Genomic DNA, 20,166 nt, shown 5'->3' with positions numbered 1-20,166 from the left:
GTATTAGGAGGTAGGGCTTTTGATAAGTCAATAGGACATGAGGGTGAAGCCTCGGGAATGGGATTAGTGCCCTTAGAAGAAGAGACATGAAAGAGAGAGATCTCTGCCAGATGAGGATATAGACAGAAGGTGGCTGTTTACAAGCCAGGCAGCTGGTGCTCACAGACACCAAAACTACTAGCACCTCGCTCATGGACTTCCCAACCTTCAGAACTGGGAGAAATAAATGTCTGTTGTTTAAGCCACCTAGTCTCTGGCACTGACTAAGATACAAGTTTTTGGGCTCACTGCTAAAAGAGCAGGAGAAAGGTCCCTCCCATGGCTGTGTGGAGCTGGACAGTCATAACTTGGGAGAGAGTGCCAGTGCCTTCACACCATGGGGATGAGTGGCCTCTTCATAACTCTCCTTCCAATCCCTCCCGCCCCTGATCCTCTTCATGACCCTTTACCACTGCCTCCTTCTAATCCCTCCAGCCCCTGAGCCCCATCCAGGGCTGGAGGGATTGGAAAAATGGCATTGCAATAAATTCCCCTTTCTTATGTCACATTTTTTTTTTTTTGAGACAGAGTCTCGCTCTGTCGCCCAGGCTGGAGTACAGTGATGCAATCTCGGCTCACTGCAAGCTCCGCCTCCTAGGTTCAAGTGATTCTCCTGCCTCAGCCTCCCGAGTAGCTGGGACTACAGGAGCCCAGCACCACGCCCAGCTAATTTTTGTATTTTTTAGCAGAGATGGGGTTTTGCCATGTTGGCCAGGCTGGTCTTGAACTCCTGACCTCAGGTGATCCACCCGCCTTAGCCTCCCAAAGTACTGGGATTACAGGCGTGAGCCACTGTGCCTGGCCTGTTATATCACCTTTCTAGTTAAGGATCAAACCAGAGATGTATGGAATTCCTTACTGGGCCACCCCCGTATATAGTTTGCTCAAGGCAGAATTTCACAAAACCTGATGCCCTGTAGCCTGAGAGAATTATTCTAGGCTTAGAGTCTGCTTCAAAAAGAAAGTCTAACAGGAAGCACCCAACAGGGACTTCTACATCAGTGGTTCTCAACCTGGGGAGACCTTGCCCTTCACAGGACATGGGGACTTTTTTGCTTGTCACAACTGGAGAGGATGCTACTGGCATCAAAAGAGAAGAGGCCAGGCCTGCTGCTCGGTGTCTTAGAATGCACAGGAGAGCCCACGACAAAGGGTTATCCAGCCCAAAATATCCATAGTGCCGATGAGGAAACCTGTTCTAGATCAAATATTTTTAACAGGGGCAATTCACCCCAAGAGGGTACAAACTAGTTCTTGGTAGCCAAAAAAATCTTAACATTTTTTTACATACAAAGCATAGACATGCATTCAGCACATAAGCAAATATACAATAGATCTTCAATATTACAATAGCCTAAATAGACACACAGTATATGTCTGGTATTAAACTCTCTTTGGTACGGTATTATCTTTGGGGCGGGCAGGGGCAATTAGGAAAAAACTGTCTAAAAAGGCTCCTTAAGGGACAATCACAGAAAAAAACATCAAGAAACACTGTTTTAGATCAAAATGAAACTGGTAAAGAGGAGAAAGCAAATACGGTATTTTTGGAGTTGCCAAGTAGTTCCTTCTCTTCCCATACCGTGTTTATTCAGGTCCCAGATGCGAAGAGTCTTATCCCGTGACGCGGAGACCAAAATCAAACTGCCACTGGGTGTGAAGCTCAGATCTCTCACGACATCTTGGTGGCCGGAAAGATTCAAAAGCAGGAGCCCTGGCATGAAAGCAGGGGCACTCAGTCAGCCAGAGAGGGGGCACAAGGTGTGCCTTCCACGGCCACACCCCTCGGCCAACACGAGTGGAGCAGGGAGGTGACACAGTCAGAACATGCACCCGAGCCTCCCATCTCCTGCGCCAGCCAGGAATGACCTACCTGTCTGCACCTCCCAGATCTTGATCTGCCCATCGTTGAGTCCTGTAGCAAGAACCAGGCAAGAGACATCGGGCACCTGGGGGTGGTGGCGTGCCCAGAGCTTCCTGCTGGGTGGGGAAGGCCACGGGCTGAAGGCCAGCCCCCAGACAATCTGACCACAGTCCAGCGTCTTCTCTTTTGGGCTGCCCCTCCCTTTCGTCTCATTTTTGCTACTGCGGCTTTTGGCTTCAAACCCTTTAGGGATGCTGGGAGAAGCAGAGATTTCTTAATGAATCTGCAATTGTTACCAAGTCTATCAACTTTTCATCCTGGGACATGTAAGACTTTTGGGGAGTGGAGGGAAGGGTCTGTCACCCAAGCTGGCATGCAGTGACACAATCATGGCTCACTCAGCCTTGACCTCCCTGCTCAACTGATCCTCCCGCCTCAGCCTCCACCAAGTAGCTAGGACTACAGGCATGTGCCATTAGGCTCTGTTAACTCTGTTTGTATTTTTTGTAGGACGGACTTTTGTCATGTTGCCCAGGCTGGTCTCGAACTCCTGAGCTCAAGTGATCTGCCCACCTTGGCCTCCCAAAGTGCTGGGATTACTGGCATGAGCCACCCCACCGGGCCACATAAGATTTTAAATCCTAGAAACAAGCTGGCCTTTGGTGCAATTTGCTGTGACTTTTCTTTTTGTTTCTTTTTAAGAGTTGATGTAGGCCGGGCATGGTGGCTCATGCCTGTAAATCCCAGCACTTTGGGAAGCCAAGGCAGGTGGATCACCTGAGTTCTAGAGTTCGAGACCAGCCTGGCCAACATGGTGAAGCCCCATCTCTACTAAAAAAAAAAAAAAAAAAAAGATTAGCTGGGCATAGTGGCGGGTGCCTGTAACCCCAGCTACTTGGGAGGCTGAGGCAGGAGAATCGCTTGAACCCAGGGGGCGGAGGTTGCAGTGAACCAAGATCGCACCATTGCACTCCAGCCTGGGGAACAAAGGCAAAACTCTGTCTCAAAAAAAAAAAAAAAAAAAAAGAGTTGATGTAACACAGGCTATACTGGCCATGGCTCAATCTATTTGCAACAGCCCTGCAATGGGGTGACCTGCCTTATGGGATAACTAAATCACAGATGCTCCAGGGAGTCACATGCTTGCTCAGAAAGTTCTCTCGGGTTTTGGTGAGTGGAAGGAAAAAGATACTCAGTTTTTCCCATGAGTAAGAAAGCGCAATGCAGGTTTGGAACTAGGGCAGAACTTAGAGTCTGAACAGCCACCACTCTCCTGCCTGATGAGTTCCCTTATCTCTAGCTTAGAAATCCCCAAGGAGCTGGAAAATAAACCCCTGTCTTGCCAACACCGTTTGTTTGGTACATGTTAATTTCCACCTTTACTCACTATGTTCCAACTGATTAATGAGGCTCCTTCATTTACTTCCCTGATGGTAACCCGCACAAGAATCAAACAGCAAGGTAGTCAAGAGAGAAAAGGAATTCACAGGGCTGTGTAGAGGTAGCCTGTCCTGGAAGATCTCTTAACCCAACCCTCTCCTACAATTCAACTTACAGTGAAACAGGCCCAGATAAGCTAAAACATGGGGCCCTGGCTGCCACTGTGCCCAGGAAACAATGTCTCAAATGCACAAGCACTTGGCCAGCCCTGGGGTTGAGCCTGAAAACATGAAGCTTACTGTTTGCGGTACACAGCACAAAGGTCTCCATGTGACCTGACCATACTCTGGTTGGTTAAACTGAGGGAAATGGAGACGAGAAAGCTGAACGCCAAATTTGGTTCCATGAGAAATCCTAAACTTGACGCATATGTAGTTGACAACTTTATGTATTAATTGGTGCAGAAATAATTGCAGTATTTGTAATTACCACCATTACTTTTGCACCAACCCAATATTACAGATGTTCCCAAAAAATTCTAACTAAATCACATTTCTGTCAATTGTGTGGTGAAAGACATGAAAGAATTTTAACCAAGCTCATTTACAAAATTAGAAGGGAGGGGCCGGGCACGGTGGCTCACACCTGTAATTCCAGCAATTTGGGAGGCCGAGGTGGGTGGATCACCTGAGGTCAGGAGTTCGAGACCAGCCTGACCAATATGGTGAAACCCCGTCTCTACTAAAAATACAAAAATTAGCTGGGTGTGGTGGCAGGGGCCTGGTGGCGCACGTCTGTAATCCCAGGTACTCGGGAGGCTGATATGGGAGGATTGCTTGAGCCAGGAGGCGGAGGTTGCACTGAGCCAAGATCACATCACTGTACTCCAGTCTGGGTGACAGAGTCAGACCCTGTCTCAAAAAAAAAGGTCTACGCTCTTAGCAATTGTCAAGTGTATATTATTAATAACCACAGTCATCATGCTGTACAATAGATCTTCTGAACTTACCCTGCTTAGCTGAAACTTTATACCTTTGATCAATATCTCCCCACTCCCTCTCCCACCCCCGGTAACCACCATTCTACTCTCTGTTTCTATGAGTTAGACTTTTTTAGATTCTACATGTACGTGAGATCACGCAGTATTTGTCTCTCTGTGCCTAATTCATTTCACTTAGGATAAAGTCCCTCAGGTTCATCCATGTTGTAGCAAATGACAGATTTTGTTCTTGTCAATAAAGTTGTATTGGAACGCAGTCACACGCATTTGTTTAGGTATTGTCTGAGGCTGCTTTCACACTGTGACAGTAGAGTTCAACAGTCAAGACAGAGACCTTATGGCCTACAAAGCCTAAACTATTTACTTTATAGAAAAAGTTGGCCAGGCACTATAGCTCATGCCTGTAATCCCAGCATTTTGGGAGGCCAAGGTGGGCGGATCACTTGAGGTCAGGAGTTTGAGACCAGCCTGGCCAACATGGTAATACCCCGTCTCTACTAAAAATACAAAAAATTAGCCGGGCATGGTGGGGGGTGCCTATAGTCCCAGCTACTTAGGAGGCTGAAGCAGGAGAATTGCTTGAGCCCAGGAGGCAGAGGTTGCAGTGAACTGAGGTCGCACCACTGCACTCCAGCCTGGATGACAGAGCAAGACTCCATCTCAAAAAAAAAAAAAAAAAGAAAAGAAAAAGAAAAAGTTTGCCAACCTCTGGGTCTAAATGGCCAAATATAGGCTAAAACTTGTTATTCTGGCCAATCTGAATGTGACCACGAATGTCACTTCGATTGGTCCAGACCTACCTGGCTCTAGCCCTGGCACTGGCCGCTGAGTTTGCTGTCACGAGAAGAAGCACTTAAGAGGCAGGGTATGGGAAGAGGTTTAAGACAGGTTGGAGCCACCAGTTAAATTTATTTTATTTCTTATAAAATCCTGATTTCTGTATTTGTTTTATTTATTTTGGTTTTTTTTTAGAGACAGGGTCACTCTCTGGCACCCAGGCTGCAGTGCAGTGGTGTGACTATAGCTTACAGCAGCCTTGAACTCCAGGGCTCAAGCAGTCCTTCCACCTCAGCCTCCTGAGTAGCTGGGACTACAGGTGCATGCCACCATACCCAGCTAATTTTTTAATTTTTTGCAGAGACAGGGTCTTGCTGTGTTGCCCAGGTTAGTCACTAATTCCTGGCCTCAAGCAATCCATCCACGCCTCCCAAAGTGCTGAGATTATAGGCATGTGGCACCACACCTGGCCCTAATTTCTGCATTTGAATTAAGGAATACACCTGTAGCTACTTTATTCCAAAAGAATTAAGGCATATTTATCATTTCATTTTAATATCCTAAATTTAATTTTTCTAGAAAGAGATACTAAAATCTCCATTTTATGGGTTATTAACTTTCCCAGGGTCACAAAATCAGGGGCAGAACTGGAACTAAGGTCTTGGGTATCCTGGCCTAATGCTTAACAAATACTTTGAGTTTACTAATGAATCAAGGGATGAGTTACATGAAACGCAGTGGGATCGTATCATGGGAAAGGGCTGATGAGGCAAGACAGATTCATTGGCAGAATTTAGCTTCACTGAAGTTAAAGTTTCTAAAAACTTTATTTCAAAAAGCAGTATAATTATTTGGTTAATATCAATTATTTGCTCAATATCAAAAGCACTACATAATATGATTTTTTTAAAATGTAAAACTACCCTAACTAGAATATAAATGCCTCAAATTCTCTTTTAAAAGACTTTTAAAATAGCAATTGTTGGCGGGGTGTGGTGGCTACGCCTTTAGGAAGCTGAGGGAGGATCACTTGAGGCAAGGAGTTCAAAGCTGCATTGAGCTATGATCATGCCACTGTACTCCAGCCTGGGTGACGGAGTAAGACCTTGTCTCTGCCCCCCAAAAAACCCAATTATTTTAAATTATAAAAATAATAAATAAAAATAGAAGAGAAACATGGGAGAAATGTGAAAATGAGACAAATAAAGTAAAAATTACCTATAATCCTAACACCACCATTCTAAACATCTCACTATAAATTTTTGTGTATATACACGTCTTTTAAAAACAAATCTGGCCGGGCGTGGTGGCTCAAGCCTGTAATCCCAGCACTTTGGGAGGCCGAGACGGGTGGATCACGAGGTCAGGAGATCGAGACCATCCTGGCTAACATGGTGAAACCCTGTCTCTACTAAAAAATACAAAAAACTAGCCGGGCGAGGTGGCGGGCGCCTGTAGTCCCAGCTACTCGGGAGGCTGAGGCAGGAGAATGGCGTGAACCCGGGAGATGGAGCTTGCAGTGAGCTGAGATCTGGCCACTGCACTCCAGCCTGGGCGACAGAGAGAGACTCCGTCTCAAAAAAAAAAAAAAACAAAAAAAGCCAAATCTGGTATCATACTGCATACATGGTTTTACAAACTGCTTTTTATTTTTTTTAAGAGACAGCATCTCACTGTCGCCCAGGCTGGAGTGGCCTGGTATGATCAGAGCTCACTGCAGCCTCTAATTCCTGGGTTCAGGCGATCCTCCCATCTCAGCCTCCTGAGTAGCTAGGACCACATGCATGTGCCACCACGCCAGGCTAATTTTTAAATTTTTTTTTGTAGAAACAGGGTCTTGCTATGTTGCCCAGGCTGATCTAGAACTCCTAGCCTCAAGTAATCCTTCCACTTCTGCCTCCCAAAGTGCTGGGATTACAGGCGTGAGCCACCACACCCGGCCATATAGCCTCTTTTTTTTTTCAATAAGCTTCATACTGCAAACATTTCCTCAGAATACTGTTCTTCAAAATATGTGATTTTGTCAGGTGCAATGGCTCACGCCTGTAATCCCAGCACTTTGGGAGGCCAAGGTGGGTGGATCCCTTGAGGCCAGGAGTTCAAGACCAGCCTGGGCAACATAGTGAAACCTTGTCTCTGCTAAAAATACAAAACAATTAGCTGAGTGTGGTGGCACACGCCTGTAATCCCAGTTACTCAGGAGGTTGAGGCAGGAGAACCGCTTGAATCCAGGAGGCGGAGGTTGCAGTGAGCCGAGATGCGCCAGTACACTCTGGCCCGGATGACAGAGCAAGACTCTCTCAAAAAAAAAAAAAAAAAAAAAAAAGGCAGACTATAAATTCATATAGTAAATGTACTTATATGTCAAGTCTTGAAGGAGCATCCCTTGTATTTCAAGTGGTGAATTAGTAAACAATGTATGACCTTGGCATTATCATTAAACCGACCACAGAAGGAACTGAAAACTCTGATTAAAAACACATGACAAAATTTGATGGCTGCAAAAATATCATATGGAAATGGTAAAATTTTCTTTTTTTTTTTTTTTTTTTTTTTTTTTTTTGAGACGGAGTCTCGCTCTGTCGCCCAGGCTGGAGTGCAGTGGCCGGATCTCAGCTCACTGCAAGCTCCGCCTCCCGGGTTCACGCCATTCTCCTGCCTCAGCCTCCCGAGTAGCTGGGACTACAGGCGCCCGTCACCTCGCCCGGCTAGTTTTTTGTATTTCTTAATAGAGACGGGGTTTCACCGTGTTAGCCAGGATGGTTTCGATCTCCTGACCTCGTGATCCGCCCGTCTCGGCCTCCCAAAGTGCTGGGATTACAGGCTTGAGCCACCGCGCCCGGCCGTAAAATTTTCTTAACCATCCTCTCATTTCTGGATTTCAAACTGTTTCCAATTTTCTTAATATACAACTAATTTCATAATGAAGATCATCTATATAAATAGATGACACCATTTCTGAGATTTCTTTTTTTTGTTTTTTTTTTGAGATGGAGTCTTGCTCTGTTACCCAGGCTGGAGTGCAGTGGCGCGATCTCAGCTCACTGCAACCTCCGCCTCCCAGGTTCACGCGATTCTCCTATCTCAGCCTCCTGAGTAGCTGGGATTACAGGTGCACACCACCACACCTGTCTAACTTTTTGTATTTTTAGTAGAGACAGGATTTCACCATGTTGGCCAAACTGGTCTCAAACTCCTGACCTCAAGGGATCCGCCTGCCTCGGCCTCCCAAAGTGCTGGGATTACAGGCATCAGCTACCGCGCCCGGCCCAAAAGAACATTTTTCAGGTCTTTGATGCATTTTGCCAGCCTTCCTTCCAGAAACTGCACAGATTTATCCCCCTCAACCCTAGCAGCATGCAGAGTACCCATCTCAACAAACTCCTGTCAACATTCCCTTTTATCAATGCAAATTTCATATCCAACTTATAAAAACCTTAAATCTAATGTTATTTATAAAAAATGCTTAAAGCAAAATAAATGAGAGCTTCAAGGGCAAGGGCCATGTTTGATTTATCTCAGGACTCTCAGTCCCTAACTCCGTGTTACGCAAAGAAACTATGCAACCAAGGCTGGCCAACATAGTAAAACACCGTCTCTACTAAAATACAAAAAAATTAGCCAGAGGTGGTAGCGCATGCCTGTAATCCCAGCTACTCAGGAGGCAGGAGAATTGCTTGAACCCAGGAGGCGGAGATTGCAGTGAGCCAAGATTGCGCCCTTGCACTCCAGCCTGGGCGACAGAGCAAGACTACGTCTCAAAAAAAAAAAAAAAACCAAAAAGAAAGAACCTATGCAACCAAGGCTGGCTGAATGAATGAATACAGACATAGAGTTGCCCTGGGACCAATGAAAACATACAGATGCTGGACTATCTGAATGGGAGCTCACAGCATTCTGACACCGGGGCTTGTTCATCCCAAAGAAAGAAAAACTAGCATCAGAAACTAAACTTGGCCAAGCGCCATGGCTCACGCCTGTAATCCCAGCTACTTGGGAGGCTGAGGCAGGAGGACTGCTTGAGGCCAGGAGTTCAAGACCAGGCCTAGGCGAGACCCTGTCTCTACAAAATATTTAAAAGTTGAGCGGGCATGGTGGTGCGCCTGTAGTACCAGCTACTTGGGAGGCTAGGGCAGGAGGACAGCTTGAGCCCAGCAGATTAAGGCTGCAGTGAGCCGTGACTGAGCCACTGCACTCAAGCCTGGACAAGAGAGCAAGACCCTCTCTCTGTCTCAAAAAATAAAATAAAATAAAATAAACTTGGTTGATAATAAAGAGACAAAAACGAGCAAAGGCTCTGAGTAGACATTTATCCAAACAACATATACAAAGGACCAGTAAGCACCTGAAAAGATACTCCGCCAGGTGCAGTGGCTCCACACCTGTAATCCCAGCACTCTGGGAGGCCAAGGCGGGTGGATCACCTGAGTTTGAGACCAGCCTGGCCAACACAGTGAAACCTCGTCTCTACTAAAAATACAAACATTATCTGGGCGCGGTGGTGTGCACCTGTAGTCCCAGCTACTTGGGAGGCTGAGGCAGAATTGCTTGAACCCAGGAGGTGGAGGTTGCAGTGAGCCGAGATCATGCCACTGCACTCCAGCCTGAACAACAGAGACTCTGCCTCAAAAAAAAAAAAGAAAAGAAAAGAAAAGAAAAGATGCTTGACATCTGTAGCCATCAGGGAAATGCAAATCAAAACCACTATGAAATGCCACTTCACACCGCTAGGATGGCTATCCGCTAGGATAATAAAAAAGACACACAATAACAAGGGTTGGATGTAGAGAATCTGGAACCTGAATCCATTGCTGGTGGGAAAGTAAAATGGTGTAGCCACTCTGGAAAACAGTCTGACACTTCCTCAAATAGTTAAACATAGAAAACACAAGTTTTCTATAAAAATGTTCACAGCAGCACTATTTGTAACAACCAAAACATGAAGACAACCCAATGTTCATCAACTGATAAATGTATGAACAAAATTTGTCATCTCCATATGATGCAATAAAAGGAAATGAAATACTAGTATATGCTAGAACACAGACGAATTGTGAAAACATTATGTAAAATGAAAGAAGCTAGTCAAAAAAGGCTACGTGTTGTATGAACCATGAATAGGAAACATCTAGAATAGGTCAATCTAGAGAGACAAAGTAGATTAGTGGTTGCCTGGAGAGTGCAGGGGGGTTAGGGGATCTAAGCTAAGGGATACAGGATTTCTTTTTGAGGAAATAAAGATATTCTAAAATTGATTATGTGCTGGGTGCAGTGGCTCATGGGAGAAATGTGTAATCCCAGCACTTTGGGAGGCTGAGGCAGGTGAATCACTTGAGGTCAGGAGTTCGAGCCCAGCCTGGCCAACATGGCAAAACCTCATCTCTACTAATAATACAAAAATTAGCCAGGCATGGTGGTGTACGCCTGTAATCCCAGCTACTCAGGAGACTGAGGCAGGCAGGAGAATCGCTTGAACCCAGGAGGCAAAGGTTGTAGTGAGCCAAGATTGCGCCACTGCACTCCAGCTTAGGAGACAGAGACTGTCTCAAAAAATAAATAAATAAAGTAAAATTGATGATGGTGATGGATGCACAACTCTGCAGATAGACTAAAAGCCATTGTATTGTATACTTTAAATGGACAAATTGTGTGGTATATAAATTACATCTCAAAAAAGCTATGGAAAAAAAAGCCAACTTGGGGCTAACATAATCTTGACCGAATTGACTTTCACATATACAGAACTTGGGGCTCTGGAAACCCCCATGATCAATTCCTGAACCATGAGCCACCTTCCCTCTCTCTGGTTCTCGGGCAGGGAGATGGCAAAAGAATAAGGGGTGTTTGGAAACGCGCTGGATGGGGGCCCCAGTGAGAGAACACTTACAACTGCTCCTCCAGTGGCCAGGGGATCAGTTTGACGATGCAGTGTCCTTGAGACCAAGCAAACCAGGAGCCATCTGGGGAGAAGGCGACGCTCCAGGTTTCACAGCTGGACTTCCAATCAAACTGGTGGGGGCGCCCGGGCTTGAGTTCGGCCAGCAGCAGCGGTTCCTCTGGGGCAGGAGACAACATGCTTCAAATACACACCCCCTTGCTCCCTGACCACCCAGACACAGGAAAGCCACCGTCTCCCTGTGGCAAAGAGCGACACTATCCATTCCCAGAGGGAGTTGTCACTTAAATGACCCAGGGCAATAACAGCAGCCACAGGCCACATTCCACCATGGTTACTCAATCCTGGCACTCCTCACTGCTGGTTAACCATGACTCACAGTAACCTTTGTGCCCGTGAACTCAGTGAATGGAGGCCTCATTTTCCTATGAATACTTGAAGGGGAGGAAAGTGGAGAGATAGCCAGACCAGGAATATGCTAGATAGTGCTGATTATGGGGCCGAAATAGCAAGGCCTTCCAACGCATTTCAGTTTTCTTCAAAAGAACCTGCTGCTAGGAACGGGCGCGGTGGCTCATGCCTGTAATCCCAGCACTTTAGGAGGCTGAGGTGGGCGAATCACGAGGTCAGGAGATCGAGACCATCCTGACTAACATGGTGAAACCCCATCTCTACTAAAAATATCAAAAATTAGGCAGGTGTGGTGGCGGACGCCTGTAGTCCCAGCTACTTGGGAGGCTGAGGCAGGAGAATGGTGTGAACCCGGGAGGTGGAGTTTGCAGTGAGCCGAGATCGCGCCACTGCACTCCAGCCTGGGCAACAGAGCAAGACTCCATCTCAAAAAAAAAAAAAAAAAAAGAACCTGCTGCTGTCAAAGAAGGAATATATGAAACTCAAAGGCTCCCTCTCACTCGCCTGCATCCTCCCCATCATCAAGGCTAAAAACGCTCAGTCCTTGCCCTGCTTCCTCACACTCAGAAGTATGGATTCCATCTCCCCATCTCTCCTGCTTCCACATCCTCTGTCCGGGGTTAAACCTTCATCTCATCTTGCCCAGATCTTTTGCTACAGTCTCCTGATCGGTCTTCCTACCCCTGGAGACGCTGCTAAAGCTGAAATACACATACCATCACATCATTTCTTTCAAATACATTTGAAAGCTCCCACCTGCCTACATCATAAAGGCAACTGAGCCCAGGCCTTCCACCACATGCCATCTGCCCCAGCCCATCGGTCCAGACTCCTTCCCTTATCCCCTCCCTGCAGGCCACACTCTGGCCACAAAATCTCCTTAACATGCAAGGGGCTTATTTACGTTCACACCTGGACCCACTTTTGCTTATGAGAATCCCTAGCTTCTCAAAGTAACAAAAAAGAAAGAAAAAGTAATAATCCCACCTAGATTCACAACTAAGAAGCGTACCCTGATCTCACACTATCAAAACGGAAATAAGTCGCACCTTGTTTATTTCGTTCTTTCTTATGTAACCAATTTCCCTCTGCCCCCGGCCCTCCTTATCAGTGTCTAAATACCTTGTTCCAACACCCAGATCATTTCATCTTTGTTTCTCCCAGGACCTAGCACACCATTTTCTGAAAGAGTAGGCACCAGATTGGAGCTTCTTCATTGACTGACCCACAGTTCCTAGTTCAGTTCTTTACTCCGGTGGAAGATTCTCAATGGCTGAGGAAGCTCATAAATTAAAGGCCTTCAGAATGAATTTTTTGACCATTATGACTGTGATACTTACTAATATAAAAACTGGCTTCCATCCTGAATGAGGTCAGTTCCTGATGTGTGCATTCCACACAAGGAATGTGGAATGTGGAAGACTTTGACCCTGGCTGTTACCAGATAGATACTCATTTTTAAAACTCATATTTCATATATGTTAAGACACATCTTTATACATCTACATTTTGACCTTGCTGAAATCAGGATGTATCTTACAATCAATGACTTTTCATAGTTAAATAGGTAGTATTTTTTTCTCAGTTATACATGATGATAATACAATCCATGGTATCTTGGATTCGGTAAAGCAGATGGTAGAGATGCATATGTGTATATTTATAAAATATTTTTGCCGGGTGCAGTGGCTCACATCTGTAATCCCAGCACTTTGGGAGGCCAAGGCAGGTGGATCACTTCAGGACAGGAGTTTAAGACCAGCCTAGCAAACATGGTGAAACTATGTCTCTACTAAAAATACATTAAAAAAAAAAAAAAAATTAGCCACGCATGGTAGCGGGCACCTGTAATCCCAGCTACTCAGGAAGCTGAGGAAGGAGAAGCACTTAAACCCAGGAGGCGGAGGTTGCAATGAGCCGAGATTGCGCCACTGCACTCCAGCCTGGGTGACAGACCAAGACTCTGTCTCAAAAAAAAAAAATAGGCTCATGCCTGTAATCCCAGCACTTTGGGAGGCCAAGGCGGACAGATCACCTGAGGTCAGGAGTTCGAGACCAGCCTGACCAACATGGAGAAACCCCGTCTCTACTAAAAATACAAAATAAGCCAGGCGTAGCAGCACATGCCTGTATCCCACCTACTCAGGGGGCTGAGGCAGGAGAATTGCTTGAACCCGGGAGGTGGAAGGCAGAGGCTGCAGTGAGCCAAGATGGCGTCATTGCACTCCAGCCTAGGCAACAAGAGTGAAACTCCGTCTCAAAAAAATAAATAAATAAATAAATAAATAAATAAATTCTGGTATATGCATTTATAGGAAAATAGTAACATAGGTATATCTTGTTATATAAAATAGGTATGCGTTGCTGAAACTTCTGTCTTTAAATAGAATGTTAATAAATCATATCAAGCCTTTGTAAAGAGAATATTCATTCTCAGAGGTTCTACGTGTAGATCTGGGTTTTAATGTATTAGGTCTGGCCAGGCACGGTGGCTCACGCTTATAATCCTAGCACGTCGGTAGGCTGAGATGGAATGATCGCTTGAGGCCAGGAGTTCAAGACCAGCCTGGTCAACATAGTAAGACTCCATCTCTAGAAAGAGAAAGAAAGAAAAGAAAGAAAGGAAGGAAAGAAAAGAAAAGAAAAAAAGAAAGAAAGAAATTTATATATATATATATATGGTCTGTGTAAATAGCTCGTTGTATAGACCCAGGTAAATCCTCCTAGAAATCTGTACATTTGTATGTGTGATAGTTTTATTTATACAATCATATGTGTATAGCTATTTGTATAGACCCAGGGTTCTCAACTGGGGGCTATTTTGCCCCTTGAGGACATTTGGCAGTAACATTTTTGGTTGTCACAACTGGAGATGCTACTACTGCTGTCTAGTGGGTGGAGGCCAGGGATGCTGCTCAACACCCTGCAGTGCACAGGACAGCCCCCAGCAAAGAATCATTTGGCCCAAAACGTCAACAATGCTGAGGCTAAGAAACCCAGATGCAGTCAAGTATTAAATGACATTGACTGATCTAGAGAAACATTTTCAAATGACCTGGATGGCCTGGGATGTGGCTTACACCTGTAATCCCAGCGCTCCGGGAGGCAGAGGTGGAAGAATTGCTTGAGACCAGGAGTTCTGGATCAAATGACCAGAATGAAAATTTCTTTTTTTTTTTTCCCATCCTGATAACATTCACAGTTGGTTCATTTCCTCTACATTATCCCCCTTTTTTTTTTTTTTTTGAGATGGAGTCTCGCTGTGTCACCCAGGCTGGACTGCAATGGCGCAATGGCACGATCTCAGCTCACTGCAACCTCCGCCTCCTGGGTTCAAGCAATTCTTATGCCTCAGCCTCCCAAGAAGCTGGGATTACAGGCACGCACCACCACACCCAGCTAATTGTTGTATTTTTAGTAGAGACAGGTTTTTGCTATCTTGGCCAGGCTGGTCTCAAACTCCTGGACTCAAGCAATCTGCCTACCTCGGCCTCCCAAAGTGCTGGGATTACAGGCATAAACCACCATGCCTGATCTTTTTTTTTTTTTAATCTCCCAAACCAAATCCATTAGCAAGTTCTATGAAGTCTGTTTCCAAAAGACTTGCCAAATCTAACCCCCCTCCATCTCTACTCTCATCCATGCAGCACCATCTCCCACCTGGCTCAGTAGGCAACCTTCCAGTTGCTCTCCCTGCTTCCCCTCTAGCCCCGCACCATCAATTCTCCTTGCCTCCAGAGTGATCAGTTTCACTGTTAGAATAAAGCTCTAGCTACTCACCCTGCCCTCAAAATCCAGCATAATCTGAACCTCCCTGGGCTTGTACTTCTCTCCCTGCCCCTGGCTCCAACACATTGCCCTTCTCTCTACCCTCTGCCAATGCTCAATTAGTTCTGACCCTAGGCCTTTGCACCAACCATTCCCTTCATCTGGAATGCCTCTCCTCGGCTGGCATCTATTCTTATTCAGGTCTGGCTCAAATGACAACTGCTTAGAGAGTCTTCTGACCCCTGTCAACCTCCTTCACAACCCCTCACTTTATTTTCTTTACAGCCCTATCACCATTTGATTGCCATCTGTCTCCCCTCTACTAGGACATCAATTCCAGGGAGCAGGAACCTTGTATATTTATTCCCAGAGCTGGCAGAGTTCCTGGTGGAGGGCAGGCAGTAAGTAAATATTTGTCTAAAAAATACATATGGTATAACTCTTTAAACAAAAAAGTAATATAAAGCTGGCCGGGCATGGTGGCTCATGCTTGTAATCCCAACACTTTGGGAGGCCGAGGCAGGCGGATCACTTGAGGTCAAGAGTTCGAGACTAGCCTGGCCAACATGGTGAAACCCCGTCTCTACTAAAAATACAAAAGTTAGCCAGGCATGGTGGCGGGCGCCTGTAGTCCCAGCTACTCGGGAGGCTGAGGCAGGAGAAATCACTTGAACCCAGGAGGTACAGGTTGCAGTGAGCAGAGATTGCACCACTACACTCCAGCCTGGGCGAGAGAGCAAGACTCTGTCCCCCAAAAATAAAAAATAAATAAAGCCCCTTAAACTCTGATGATGCTTATGCCAAACACTTCACATGAAATGCTTCTTAAACACAAGCCCTACTCAGAATTCACACTCTATTTCTGTGATTTAGGGATTTAATCTCTTGCTATTTCAGGTTCAAGAATCCAGGAGCTAAAAGAAGAACAAACTCAGTGACTCCTGTCTCTTGGAGTCTGGGCCCAAACTAAACTTGGCTACAGGGAGAGAAAGCCCTAATTAGTACAGAACTTAAAAACAAAACAAACAAACAAAACACAGCTGGGGGTGGGGGATCTAGCTTCATCTGGTATGGTACTTGCAGACCCTTCTTGGTGAAAAGGCCTATGAATCAGGGTTTCTTTGTTTTCTCCTTTTTTTTTTTTTTATTTTGAGACAGAGTCTCACTCTGCCGCCCAGGCTGGAGTGCAGTGGCGCGATCTCAGCTCACTGCAACCTCTGCCTCCTGGGTTCAAGTGATTCTTCTGCCTCAGCCTCCTGAGTAGCTGGGATTACAGGCATGCACCACCACGCCTGGCTAATTTTTGTATTTTTAGTAGAGATGGGGTTTCACCATGTTGGCCAGGCTGGTCTCAAACTCATGACCTCAGGTGATCTGCCCACCTAGGCCTCCCAAAGTGCTGGGATTACAGGAGTGAATCACCGCATCTGGCCTCTTCTTTTTTAAATTGATAAATAAAAATCATACATATTATGGCATATAACATGTTTTGATATACGTATACATTGTGGAATGGCTCAAGCTCATTACCATATATGCATTACCTCACATACTTATTTTTGTGTGGTGAGAACACTTAAAATCCACTTTTAGCAAATTTCAAGTATATCATACATATATATTTGTTTTGTTTTGTTTTTGAGACAAGGTCTTATGCTGAAACCCAGGCTGGGGTGCAGTGGCTTGATCACAGCTCACTGCAGCCTCAACCTCCCACCCAGGTTCAAGTGATCCTCCGGCCTCAGCCTCCTGTGTATCTGGGGCTACAGGGGCATACCACCACACTCAGCTAATTTTTTTTTTTTTTTAACTTAAATTTTTAGTAGAGATGGGTGTCTGGCTATGTTCACCAAGCCGGTTTTGATCTGAGCTCAAGCGATCCTCCTGCAGGCATGAGCCATCACACCTGGCCCTGGATCAGGGTTTGCTAATTAAACAATGGGATGTGTTTGGACAATCAGGCTGAGTGGAAAGGTATATATTATAAGCCTCTTCTAGGCAAAGCAGTTAGCCTTAACACAGAGATGAAAGCTATGACCCCAGCCAGCAGGAAGCTAGGCGATTTTTCCTGTCTCAGGACATGTACATTAGATATTCCACCGGCCTCAAAAGCTTTCCTCGGTTGCTCCATCTTATCATTCAGGGATTAGTCCTCAGGTCACCTTCTCAAGAGACCATCCTGGCCTCACCATCTAAAGTGACCATTCATTTTCCTTTTTTTTTTTTTTTTTTTTTTTGAGACAGGGTCTTGCTCTGTCGCCCAGGCTGGAATGCTGTAGGCGCGATCATGACTCACTGCAACTTCGACCTCCCCAGGCTCAGATGATCCTCCCACCTCAGCCTCCCCAGCAGCTGGGACTGCAGCCGCATTCTACATGCCTATAGTTCTGTATTTTTTGTAGAGATGGGATTTCGCCATGCTGCCTAGACTGGTCTCAAACTCCTGGGCTCAAGTGATCTACCCAAGTTGGCCTCCCAAACTGCTGGGCCACTGCGCCTGGCACCATTCACTTTCCTTTAACCATTTTATTTTCTATATAACCATCACTTAGATATTTTCTTTTTCTTTTTTTTGAGATGGAATTTCACTCTTGTTGCCCAGGCTGGAGTACAATGGCACGATCTCGGCTCACTGCAACCTCCCACTCTCTAGTTCAAGCGATTCTCCTGCCTCAGCCTCCTGAGTAGCTGGGATTATAGGCATGCACCACCACGCCCAGTTAATTTTGTATTTTCAGTAGAGACGGGGTTTCATTATGTTAGTGAGGCTAGTCTTGAACTCCTGACCTCAAGTGATCTGCCCACCTCAGCCTCCGAAAGTGCTGGGATCACCGGCGTGAGCCACCCTAGCACATTTGGTTGATATTTTCTTGATTGCCTGTCATTTTTACATATTTATTGTCTATCTCTTTCTCAGCGCACCCAAACTTGCCAGTTCACTGCTATTGGGCTACACCGTCTAATGGGGAAATCACATGTAGTTACCAGCCACTTGAAATGTGGCAAGTCAGAATTCAGATGGCCTGAAACTATAAAATACACAACACATTTTGAACAGTTAGCACACACAAAAAATCTAAAACATTACAATTTATTTGATTACATGTAGCGCTAATATTTTAGACATGTTGGATTGAAAGAGTTTTTAAATTGTCGCCTAGTTCTTTTTTCTTTTTTAATGTGACTATCTGAACATTTTAAATTACATACGTAGCTCACATTAAACTTTTGTTGGTCAGGGCTAGCCTAGAGGGTGCCTGGCACATAGTAGACACTCAACAAATATTTGTTGAATGAATAAATGAATTCTAACCATTGCTCTGAAGATTTCAACTGTTGCCCATTGTATTTCCTTTACAATGGGCTTTATTCCATTTGAAAAGAAGTTAAAACTCTGGCCTTTTTTGTACAGTAACTTGGCAGCTCTCAACAACCCTGCCCACACCCTCAAAACGAAATTGTCAATCTTTAGGAAAATCCCAGAACTGGAAACAGATTTCTGTTAAAAAGGGAGGCCAGCTACAGATTGCTTTCACACTGAACTGTAAGGAGGCAATGGAAATGAAACGGAAGCTATAAAAAGATTCACATAGGATCTACACAAACAGTAGGGGCCCTTTAAAAAAGAATTCTCCGGGTAACACACTCACTGAAAAGAAAGCCCTTATCTAGATGGGAAGGGGAGAGAGCTGCCTTTAACTCAATGCCTGACTTCAGCAAACAAAGAAATGTCATTTCCTAAATTAAAAAGTAACACCACCCCAGGGAATATCCAGATTTCAACCTTCCCACCCACAATAACAAGCCATCAGCAATCAGAATTCTCCAGACCAGGATGAAGCTTGAACTTGGCTGCAAGATTACAATGAAGTTCTGGAACAAATTCTGAGCCCTGGGCCTTGACCCCGTTCTGAAAATTTCTCCTAAGGAAATTGCATTTAAACTCGGGTCCTTCAAGAGCTGGGACTCCAGGAATCAATTCTAAATCTATCCCAAGTTTCTATGCAGGTGGGATTCCGAGGGAAGGTCGTTGGAGGGGAGAGGGCGGAGGCGTGCATGCGTCTTGAGGTTTTTTCCCCTTGCATAAGAGACACACCTTTCCCACTGAGATTTAAATGTTCATCTGAGCTGGTTTGAGGTATATCCAATATCCTGACTTCCACGCTGTCTTCTGATGGGGATGACACATAACAAGAATAGAGGCAAGGTCCTCACCCATCAGTGTATCCTAAACTTGCCTGATCATACATATCGCCAGGGATCAGCATCTCCAGTCCCGCCCCACCTCCACTGAATTAATCTCCAGTGGGAGAGGCTGGGAATAGATTGTTTCAACAGGGAACCCAGACACCATTTTTACCGGGTTCCAACCACCCTCCGAGGCAGGTACTAGAATTATCCCATTTTGCAGATACAAAACTGAGACATGGGTGGCTGGCGGTGGTTCTGTGGTTCGTCCACTGTCACCATCACACAGCTTGTGAGGGGCAGAGGTGACTCCCATCTAGACATGCGAGTGCGTCCCCTGGCACCTGGGTACCCAGAGGCACCCACCCCCTTCGGGATCTCCGTTTTAGGGCTTGGTGCTCCCCACCCAGGAGCCCCCCCGTCCCGGTCGGGGGATCTCCTCCCGCAGAAGCCCGATCTTCCCGATCCCGTCGCCAGCGGGAGCCGGGGTGGCGGCCACTGACAACGAAAGTGAAACAAAGCTGGTCGCCGGGCGCGCACCCCCGCCGGCCCCGCGCGGACCTCCCAGGCCGGACGCCCCCGCCGCGTCCAGCCCCCGCCCCGCCCCGCCGAGCCAGCCCCGGGGTCGCCTCCCCCTCCCCGGGGAGAACGGGCCACGGCCCCGCCGGGCGGGAACTGGCCGCCGGGCCCCACTCACCTCCGGCCTCCATGGAGGACGCGCGCGGCCCCCGCGGCAGGCGGCGGGCGCCTCAGCCCCCCGGGCCGCGGGCCCTCATGCCGCCCCCGCGCCGCCCGCCCTGGCCCGGCCGCCGCCGCCGCCCGGAGAGGCCATCAGCTGCTTCC

The 20,166-nt window shown here is 46.3% G+C and overlaps 1 protein-coding gene across 3 annotated transcripts in view; it reads right to left on the bottom strand.

Annotated features, from left to right (window-relative positions):
* The window catches only part of LOC105495063 (WD repeat and SOCS box containing 2), a 27,185-nt gene extending 7,019 nt beyond the window's left edge, over nucleotides 1-20,166 (bottom strand). The window contains exons 1-4 of one of the 3 annotated variants that reach the window (XM_011764249.2): nucleotides 20,021-20,166; nucleotides 10,948-11,116; nucleotides 1,913-2,157; nucleotides 1,622-1,753 (exon numbers count right to left, since the gene is read on the bottom strand). In XM_011764249.2, coding sequence (XP_011762551.1) covers nucleotides 1,622-1,753; nucleotides 1,913-2,157; nucleotides 10,948-11,116; nucleotides 20,021-20,033 — 559 coding nt within the window. In that variant the 5' untranslated portion in view covers nucleotides 20,034-20,166. Of the gene's footprint in view, nucleotides 1-1,621; nucleotides 1,754-1,912; nucleotides 2,158-10,947; nucleotides 11,117-11,871; nucleotides 12,040-12,489; nucleotides 12,618-20,020 lie in introns of those variants that run through there. The other 2 variants (XM_011764242.3, XM_011764235.3) reach the window with 2 other exon arrangements.

The sequence above is a fragment of the Macaca nemestrina genome, chromosome 10 (genome assembly GCF_043159975.1).
Source record: "Macaca nemestrina isolate mMacNem1 chromosome 10, mMacNem.hap1, whole genome shotgun sequence".
Classification (NCBI taxonomy): domain Eukaryota; kingdom Metazoa; phylum Chordata; class Mammalia; order Primates; family Cercopithecidae; genus Macaca; species Macaca nemestrina.
Note: the sequence above shows the minus strand (reverse complement) of the source record. Positions and strands in the feature narration are given on the sequence as shown.